Here is an 11229-nt window from a genome sequence, read left to right on the forward strand (position 1 = left end):
GTTTTCTACATAAATTTGTTTACATTTTTGGAAGATGTCTGATTGACTCTGAAGGAAGGTCGATAGAAATTAGGTTGCATTACGAACCACTGGAACGTTTTTCATTTGTGTTTTAGCATTGTGACAGGTAATAAATCATAGATAAAAGAAATGAAACCATACATTTTTATGCATTAGCGTTTCAGCAAAAAAAATGTTCTGCCGTCGCCTTGCAGTTGCAGTTGCACCGGTATTAATTTTTATAATTATTTTGAATATCACAGCCATAGAACTTATCGCAAACAATCAAAGACAGATAAATGACAATTTTGTAGTCTAGCAATCTCATCAGTAAGGCAAGCTGATATGGTACCACCAATAACTCATTTGAACAATAACCATATGTTTTTGTTTTCATAATATGTTAATGAGACCTCAACACATTCAGGATATAGGTTCATTCAAACAAAATGTATACTGCTACAGTACACCCAGGGACATTTGTTTCTCTAACCCTTAAGTTCGAGTTTTAAATACATTTTAGTCGGTGAAACACCATGTCAGTTGATTTTTTTCTTGGTTAAATATATGTTACACCCATCCAGCTGAGACATCATTTATTTTGGTTGTTAATTGTACATGTATATGTAGAATCACTGACCTGGGTGTATAATTCATACATCATGGTGTGGTTAATCTCATTGGTCGGCCGACAATATGGATGTTCGTATTGTTCTTGATGACCTGAGCTCCCGGTTCCTGACCACAAAAATTAATTGTGGACCCCTGAAAAATCACAATGGGTAGTCCAGGGGACTCATGAAAAATTCTAAATCCAATTTCCGAAATTTACACTAGCAATACACGTCAATTGTCGATTCAAAGCTGTCAGCACAATGAAACGGGTTGAGGCAATGAGCATGTGGTGTTATCAATTGACAAATATAACGTAAACAAATAATAAAAAAATCATGATCTAGATATTCATCGTTGATTAATACTTCATACTGTATTGATTTAAATATATTTTAATTAATTGAAGTCCATGTGATGACCAGACACACATTGGGGACATTGTATACAATGTGTTTATTTAAATTTCTAAAAATAGACAACTATGTGTAAAGTTTGTCAAGGGATTTTTTTATACAGGGGTAAACATAGGTTGGCATTAATTGAAGTTCAAATCAGCTAACAAAACTTTTCATTAAAATAAAGATATATATAGGCTGTAATTCAAATGTACTTTAAATAAGAAATGTCTCCGAGTAAACTGGAAGCATAGAATGTACTGACTTTAAAATGAAATGACTAAATTTTTACCCTTACTGGAGTGCTACAAATTAACAGAGGATATACACCTAAGAAACGGAAGCAGAATATACATCATATCTTATAATGAATGCCTCATTGAATTTTACGACTATTACAATGTACAAAAGGTCAGTTTTGGCTAGGTGGAATCTGGATGTTAAACACTTAATATGTCGGTGTAACACCAAATTTCACTCAGGATGGATTTAAGTGTTAGAGAACCATTCCACTCTGTAGTGTAACTGTAGCATTACATTTCTGGTAGTGTTAATTTTTGGAGTGTACCATGTTATTTACACATTGCTCTTTATGTACATGTAGATGTATTTATAGTATTTTTCCTTGGTATATTTTTAGTGAAGTTTACAAATCCATAGCTCATTCATACAACAGTAGTTATATGTTTGCTTATGATGATCTCCAATTCAACTTATACAAAATGTATAATACACATAAACATGTACAAAATACACTTTTATAGAACACAAATCTTTGTCTAGTATGCATAGAAAAAATGTCATCTACATGTACATGTATGTCTGTTGTCACCCAATAAGTCACTATCATTTTCACACATTGCCAAGTCATTATCAGGCTTGGAAAAATCACAGTTGCAAATAATATCTTACTTTATGATAAGTACAATGTAAAATGAAAATGTGCTAGGATCCTGAACAATGCTGATGTTTCTAAAATAATGTTAACAGGGTCATGTCGGATGGAACTGTCAAAAGATGGGTGGATTAGATGATCTGCCCAGTCAATAAATTTTTTTGGATCAAAGGCGGAATTGAACAAATGTGTTTTGTGGCCCAACAATGTTGATTCAGTTGGCAAGTACATGCATGTGAATTTTTACTAGAGAAAAATAACTACATGTACTTAGCAGCTGAGCTACATTTGTATTAAGTGATAGCACAAGTTGAATTTTGATGCCATTTTGATAGCACTCTTTATGTCAATTCAGTCTTGTTTCTGACCACACAATTTAGTCCAAATTGTGAGTAGAATGATTTGCAAATCACCTCTGATTTCACCTTTGCTATGAAATATAACATTGATAACATGTCCCATCAAAGAAGTCTTGTACATATATTGGCACTGAAACAGAGCCTGTTTAATGAAGGCATAAATATTTTTTTAATCTAAGACACACAAAATAAAATATATTTAAACTTATACTAGTAAATATCTGATTCCTTCTATTTACAGAGTGGTCGACATGGAAAGATTTGACAAGGAACCAGACCAGGGTGGGAGGAACTTGTGCTGGTTTACTTTCTTGGTTCTAGCAGTGCAAGTTTTAGGCCTAGCTGCAGTTATTATGGTAGCTGTTTGGATGGGACACTTCAGAGGGGGATTTGCCTGGCAGAGCAACCCAGGAAAAGAATTCAATTTCCATCCAGTCTTCATGGTGATTGGGTTGATATTTCTCTACAGTGATGGTGAGTAAAAAAGATAATAAGGTTGATATTTTTACATTATGGTGGTGAGTAAAATAAGGAGAAGATCAACCATTTGTTTATGAAAGTTGTATAATTTCTTGTCATTTTGATTCTTAGAGAAAGAGTATTATGAGCCATATTAAGTAATTGTTTTATTCTAACAATGGATACAGATTTATTTGCCCTCTTTAGAGTATACATGTACATGCTCTTTTTGCAGTATATAAGTATACATGTACATGCTCTCTTTTCCATTCTTAGGAATTCTTGCTTACAGAGTGTTCCGCAACATGAAAAAGATGTATATCAAGGTCCTCCATGCATTAATACAGCTTGGAGCATTGATTTTCTCTGCTGTTGGTCTAAAGGCCGTGTTTGATTCACACAACCTGGCCAAGCCACCTATTCCAAACATGTACAGTCTACATTCCTGGCTTGGAATTATAACAGTTGTTCTGTTTGGACTGCAGGTAAGTACATGTAATTATAAGGGTTTGTTTGATTTATGTAACCAGTCTTATATGAAGAATACATGAAAATCACTTTTGATTTTGGAACCAGGATAATAATGTCTAGGAGTGGTGACATGTTAAGTTCAGCTGTAGCTTTTTTGTGCTAGCACATTTAAAATCTGACCCAGCAAGAAAGAGGATCCTAAAATATAAAATTACAATCAATCAAATGACTTTTTAGTTCATTATTTTCTTGAAACTGCTTTTTTTCTTTCATCTGTTTGCAATAAGTATACTATTTAATTGTCTGTTCCATGTGTCTATTGTGGGAATGATAAAGACTATACACTCTCTATTCCCTATATGGCAATGCTAGATGGTTAAACAATCAATTGATATTTTAGGGAACTACAAATTATTACATTTTTTGACAGGCATATTAAGTGGTAATCTCAGAATACTGCATTTGTTTATTTTCAGTGGGTCTCTGGTCTGACATCATTCCTGTTCCCAGGTTTAAGTATGGGACTTAAGAAACAATACATGCCTCACCATGTGTTCTGGGGAATTGCCATACTGACAATGGCTGGTGCTACCTCCCTACTTGGCATGACAGAGAAAGCACTCTTCATGACTTTTGGAAAGAACAGTACATTGTAAGTACAATGTATACCAGTTACAGTAAAACTCAATTATAGCGAACATGCATACAGTGAAGTTACACTTATTATAAATTATTGCCTGTTTTCTAGATATTCTTGGTCAAAGTCATTAAAAAGTCATTATGATTTAGTAGAATATAGCAAATTGCTATAAGCAAAGTACATTGTATATATTAATCCTGGTGTATTGATCATCGATTATAACAAGTTTTAAATGTCCAAAGGGAAGCTTTGTCTCACCCAGTTACACACATTAAAAGGTCCAAATGTGTACAGTACCTCCAGAGAGTGTATATAGATTCTCAAACTACCATTTTGATGTCACTTTTCGGAGTGACTCCAGGAAATTCCCAAAACTGCTAGTTGGAAGATTTTTTATTGCCCTTATTATCCTTTAAAGTACCACCTACATCCTGTCTTACCTGTCAGATGAACATGATTACAATACACAAGGAAATAAAATACTTGGAGTGACTTTCAAATACTCTCAAAAAGACAATAAAATACTCCCAGATGGGAGAAATCATATGGAGGATTTTAGGAGTGGACTCTGTAAAACTATGTGATCCACTTGACACTGAAATGAGAGTAAGAGAATCCTCTCTCTCTACGTGTACTGTAACTAATTAATAGATGATATGTTTCCATAGCTATAAAATGTAGTCACAATAAGACAGGTACATTAATGTGTGTTTCTTATGTTCCGAGCAAGTATGGTCACACCGACTTGAAAAGGAAAAGTTCTTTGAAAATGAAGTATGAAATTATACAATGTGTTGAGATAAGCAATGAGCTGAAAAAAGATGTTGCCTTTACATTTGACATTCTTCCGAAAACTTTAAGTAAAATTTAAAAAAACTACTTTAAAAAGTAGGAAGACAATGATAGTGACCCTTAGCAAACCTCCTCAACATTCAGTTTATTCAATTTGGAGTCACAATGGAGATTAGTTTAGGATTTAGTAAAGCAAACAAACATCTCAAGTTTCATGAATAAAGTCTAGATAAGTTGTCCTTGAATGTGTTTTGTACGTAATTGAAATATTTATACATCATGTAGATACCTTACACTCTCTTACAAGGAATTCATTTATTGTGTAAAGAACTTTGCTATAACAATATAAAAAATTACTTTTATCTGTGCTTGTATTATCTGTCCCCTGAAATTCACTGTAAGCAAGGTTTACTGTACCGTGACTTTTCATTACCTTTGTTTCTGGTAACATGCTATGAAAACTAGTGTCTGAAGGGAGACAAAGCATTTTAAATTTTTTAAAAGCTTATGACTGGTTTGTGTTGTAGACACTTGGACTATAAAAGTGTTGTCAAAAAAGGACAAAAAAAGCCCAAAAAAAGTCCAATGTAGGCACAAAATATTAGGGATGGTAGAGTCAACAGAAACACATGGATTTTTTTAGGCTTAAGGAAGCTGCTTAGAGATATTCATTTTGTAGCTTTAATTTTATCAACCATTTGATCTTCACTTATGTCAGTCTGTCCCACCCTTGTTATTAATCTAGAATCAACTTTCTATAATGGTTGATGTCCAATGATGGTACATACTTAATCCTTTTAAATATCTAGAAGCCTATTAATGTCCAATCATGGTTCATACTTATGAATATATAGAAGCCTTTTAATGTCCAATCATGGTTCATACTTACGAATATATAGAAGCCTTTTAATGTCCAATCATGGTTCATACTTATGAATATCTAGAAGCCTATTAATGTCCAATCATGGTTCATACTTATGAATATATAGAAGCCTTTTAATGTCCAATCATGGTTCATACTTATGAATATTTAGAAGCCTTTTAATGTCCAATCATGGTTCACACTTATGAATATCTAGAAGCCCATTAATACTCAAATATAATAGGTCAAATATCAAGGCAACAAATGTTTTCACAAAATGACAAATGATATTTGATGATTATTTACACGTGGCCAAGATACCAGCTTGCTCTGCTTATCCTTGTTGTATCTTACATTTCAAAGTGAAATTTTCTCCAGCTGTAATTTGTATATTGTAAAATATATAATTAATGTGAGCATTGTAAAAATCATCATCCTTAAATTATTTTAAAAAATGTAAACCTACAAAGATAAATTTATTCTTAAGGTCATGTATTTTGGAGGTCCATAGGTAAAGGTCACTTAGCCAGGTCTTGCTGGTTGTTACCCTTGTTTTCTCCTATTTTCCGAGGTAATTTAGCTATCAACGATGACATATATCTATTTATTATGTTATATTATTCTATATTTTTCAGCAAATACCCAGAAAAACAACCAGAAGGCATCCTGATCAACTGTTTAGGTGTAGTGATAGTAACTGTTATTGCCTTAGTTGTTTATATAGTAACTAGACCAGAATATAGAAGGGAACCAGCTCCTGATGAAGAGCATATGGAACTTGTTAACTGACTGGTATCCTGTGTACCTGGACTTATCCTTGTGAGGTTATTGAAAGAGAAAAGAGCTTTTGTAACACTGTTGTTGATTGGTCTTGTTTGTTATCATGTGATGATGTAAAGCAACTGCTGATTTGTCAGAAACTAAAACTGGTATCATGGAAATCCAGTTTGTTTATATTTAAGATATAATCACTCACCAAATTTACCTAAAACAAATGTACCGGTATATTCTTCTTTCTTTCTTACTTGGGATGACTAATGAAAAAATGTGTGCACTTTTTTTATAATTTAAATTTGAAACCAATTTCCCTATTCATGCTTCCAACAGAAATAAAAAAAAACAACATGCATTTAGAAAGTTATAGATAATCACTCATTCATTTCACAGCATGTTGGAAGTAATTAATCACAAAATTTACGAATATTTAGATAATTTTTTTGGGAACATCATCTATAGATAAAATTCAGCGTAGTTTTAATTCTTAGACAGGCTAATCAAAACACGCCAGCCTATTGTTAGTTTTAGGTAGGCCATACTGAATAGAAATACTGAATTGTGGATGTCAAAAATATTTATATGATAGCATTTTATGTCTTGTCAGAGAAAAATAAGCTATTCTTATTAGTTTAAACATGGTCATGTAATATCCATCACATGGCAATGCCCACTCCAGATTCTTCAGTGAAGAGTAATAATGAAAAAAAAGTAAATACCAGGATTATGTGGAGTGTATTTAAGATAAGTTAACTGTGTTTGTGAAATAACACAGTCCTAACATTGATAATGCCCTCAACTGCAGCTTAAGGCGTTATCAGATGTCTCTTGCCCAGTCTTTTTTATCAAGATAATACCCTCTTCATAAGGAACTACTATATAAATAATGAACATGCATTGTTCTGTAAACATGTTTAACTGGACAACTTAAGGAGTGTACACTTGGTCTTTACTTACTCGTTAGTTGATTTACCTGACCTTTAACCATACTAGTACTTTCACATGAATGAAGGAAAATTTGACATGGCTGAAGGAAAACAGCCTTTATAAATGATATTATACCATGTTACTAATTCTGGTCATAGGTTAAGGTCAAACTTTTAAGTACAAAAAATATTTTCTTTATATGTTTAAATGACTATCTTATACAAATGTTTATTAAAATCTAATGTCAATAACATTATCAATATTTTATTAATCAGTGGCTTGTTTTGACAGTGAAGTACACATGTATATATTGTTGTTATTTGGTAGGAACTATTGGAAGGAATATTGTAAATATGTACAGCTCTTTATGAAAATCATGCACATTTTGTTTTTTTTTTTTGTTTTTGTTTTTTTATTTTAAAGTGGCCTGATTATTTGATGGTACCGGTAGTTTAAACTTACTGCTGTGATATGGTTCAATAAAGGTTTGTGATCAAACATAAATCAATGTATCTAATGTTTATGATCATTGTGGTACTTTTGCCTGATTCTCATGGAGACTTGTATAATAGAAGAGACCAATATATTTAAAAAAGTATATATTTTGTTAGGCGTTGTGATATTTGTCTATTGGTAAGGCCTCACACAGTAAATTGATTGGCTTTTAGGCCCTCCATTGTCTCCTTACCCATTTTTATTGCTATAACAAAAAAGTACCTTCTTCATTTTTCAGTTGAAGAACACCCTTATCCCTGTTTGGGTGGCAGTAAGTAGGTAATAAGAAATGTCTCCCTTCTTCATTAGTTTCCATAGAAATATTGACTGAGAACCAAGAAATAAACTTTGAAGGGCCTTACATGATTTATCTTCATCTATTTTCTATGTAAGATATAACCTCACATTTAACCATGAATGTACAGTCAGTGTACAATGAAACCTGCCTTAAGTGACCTGCCAAAAACAAGTCCTGGTCATATAAAGTGGGAGGTCTTAATTCATGCAGGACAATTTACATGTAATGCTCTACATTTGATATTAGTCATTGTCTAATAAGGCAGGTTATTTATCAGTACAAGTTTTAAATAAGACATTTTGACTATACATTTATTGCAACTAAAGGTATTTCAGAAATTCTAGAATAAATGAATATTTTATCATTACACTGTTTTGTAGTATGCATGTGTTAGTATTTTTTTTATATATATTTTTGGTGTTTTTAAAAGGTATACTGGCTTATTATGCTACATGTACATATATTTTGTTTATTGTATTTTTTTTTATCATAAATATAAATATTAAATTTCACTTTGATATATTTCATCACAGCAGTAGGGGCTAGCAATTATTGCTAAATCTTCAATAAGGACAGGAATACTTGCCGACCAATTGTTATTGTGCTCATCAGATATTGGAGTCTGTCTGTCTGTATATCAAAAATGGCTGTTGTCAACTCCAATGTTTTTAAGATTAGATGCTCATTCCCATATGTGCAATACTTTGTGTTCTACATGTATATATTTTGTTCGTTATATTTCAACATTAATTTTGATATCTATTATTTTATTCACTATTCAAGTACTTAAGTATGGGTCTGTCTAAAAACCAGGGAGGTGGTGATTCATCATATCTCAAGATTATCAATAAAACTTCCAAATGCATTTGTTAAAACAACTCTTCCTTTGTTCGTTTTTATTGGTAAAATTATTTTTGACTTGTTATATTGAAAACATTCTGGCAGGAAATTTTCTGGTACTTTTCTGTGGTAGAATGTAACAAAGTTTAAGTGTTAATATCTCCTATGGGCAACTTTCATTTGCACTTTATTTTTTTCATTCCATTTCTTTGAGGCCTACTAAGGGATTTCAGTTGAAAAATATTTGATATTAAGAAATGAATGAATCACTGACCAAAAGCTTCTGCCTGCTTTTAAGGCAGAGCTGTACTTAAATCTAAAAATGATGAAACAATGTTGAAACTTTAAGTATAGGGTTGTTAGTCTTCTCAAGAGAGATTTGGACTTTAACCCCCACTCTATAACACAGGATGTACTTGTTTATAGAGTGTAAACTGCCTAAAATGAAGATAAAAATATGAAGCTTGACTATATCTATACTATAAAGAGTTTTTAATAATGCAAAATGGAAATTTTGACATTTATGCACAATATTTAATTGCTATACCCTAAAGTCGCAAACTTAATACAAATTGGTATTCAGTTTTGAATGCTTTCTCAAGCAGAAATTTCAGTTAAAAAATAAATCTTAGACAAGACTTTCAAGTCCAATTGTAAGTATTGGTGAATTTTTATTAAGCCGTGCAAAGTTTTAATCGATTTTGTTTGGTTTGGAGAAGTATTTGTTTATTTCAGGTTTAAACAAATTACTTTTGAAGGAATTTTAAAACAATTGTTTTTGTGTTTTTTGTAACAGTTTACAGTTTATTTAAAATTTATATTATAAGTTACCCTCTATCAATTTATGCACTAAAGTAAGAAAACCAAAATTCTGTAAACCAGCTCCTTACTGAATATTTTTTCCCCATTTTAAAATGAACAAATAAGAAAGTGATTTGAAAATGCAGTAACCATGGAAACAGATATCTGTGACAATGAATAGCCTGACAACGCTTTTTCATTGCAAATGTATTTGCATTTGGCCAACTGTCAAAGGTCATGCATTGTTTTTATCCTGCAACTTCATGTTCTAAATAAAACATGCGAAATTTGTCCAAAATAGTTTATTTTTTTCAGCAATCTTTTGAGCGCAGCTGTCGGCAAGGGCGATTTTAAACTTGTTACCTGTTTCCTACTTCTGATGTTGCTCATAACTGAAAAGGTAACCAGAAAACAATATTATACAGGGCAGAATAAAACTTTTCTTTATTGGACACCTGTTATTTGTATGGTAGAAAGTTTAGTTGCAGGATAAATCATAAGGTACACTTGAATGAGACTGGTAGAAATTCTAGCAGCCTATATACATGTATACATGTCTTATATGACATTTTTACTCTTTAAGGCTGTAAAAGAAGTTTTACTCTTGGTTATGAATTTTCATGGTTTATCCTAAATTTCATTAGTCTTTCATTTTTGTGAAAATTTTAAAAGTTTCTTTTTCAAGTTTTAATTTATTCATTTAAGCATAAAAGTTGGTACCCAGTGAACATTTTATAGTGGTTCCTGAATAGTATGGATAGAGTAGTTGAGTATCACTTTCAGTGTTGTATCACTTCATTATGTTGATCGCTACACAAGAAAAATTGCAAAACATGTTTCATGTGTTTTTGACCAACACATGAAAATCATATTTTCAGTACTGGAGAAGCATTTGTATAAACTCTCTATGGTAATTATGTTTTCATATAAAGTTTCATATGTAAAAAAGCATATAATGTTCATTTTATTTTGGAAAACTATTTCAGTGTAATTTTGTATTCATAAATTATACATATGCCTATAATTGTCATAAGATTTTAAATACATGAGAACATGTGTTACAATTTTTCCTGTGTGATATATTTATTTAGCTTGATATTATTGCAGCTAATAAGTTTTACCATTCTTCATATAAATATTCATGCTATAGTATTCCTGATTAAGGATTTTCCCATGATATCAGTGGCAGATCTAGGGGGGGTCACATGGGGTTAAAACCCCCTTTTTGTTGCCCTGTAATTTATTGGTCTGCCACTGCAATATAAAGAATACATGTATCACTGTCTATAGCTGTTATATAAGTATTGTTATTTCTTTTTATTGTAGCATTGTTATTTGTCAGTAAAGTGCAGCAAAGTCGGTTTTGTTTATTTGTTGGTGTATTTATATTGTACTAAATTCCAGGAGATAAGTTAACATTTCTTCAAGCTATGACAAGACACGCTTCTCCACTATATAAACATGCAGAAACTAAATCTAAAGCAGAAGTACTATTTTCAAGTAGAAGCTAAACAAGATGTATAGCTAAAATAAGCATGATAAAGAACAGAAAGTTACCTGCATGCTGAACAGCGACATTCTGAATCAGTCCAGGCCTGAATTAGGC

At 31.8% G+C, this 11229-nt stretch overlaps 1 protein-coding gene across 1 annotated transcript; it reads left to right on the plus strand.

The window, feature by feature from the left end:
• Positions 1–4: 4 nt before the first annotated feature.
• Positions 5–10984, plus strand: LOC148603584 (ferric reductase SjCytb561-like). Its single transcript, XM_088551739.1, has 5 exons — positions 5–127; positions 2506–2738; positions 3000–3208; positions 3671–3846; positions 6124–10984. The coding sequence occupies exons 2-5, from the start codon at positions 2516–2518 to the stop codon at positions 6275–6277; spliced, it is 762 nt and encodes a 253-aa protein (XP_088407865.1). The 5' UTR covers positions 5–127; positions 2506–2515; the 3' UTR covers positions 6278–10984.
• Positions 10985–11229: the final 245 nt, after the last annotated feature.

Source organism: Perna viridis, chromosome 11 (assembly GCF_037379345.1).
Source record: "Perna viridis isolate PV_CMFRI_1.1 ecotype Kerala chromosome 11, ASM3737934v1, whole genome shotgun sequence".
Classification (NCBI taxonomy): domain Eukaryota; kingdom Metazoa; phylum Mollusca; class Bivalvia; order Mytilida; family Mytilidae; genus Perna; species Perna viridis.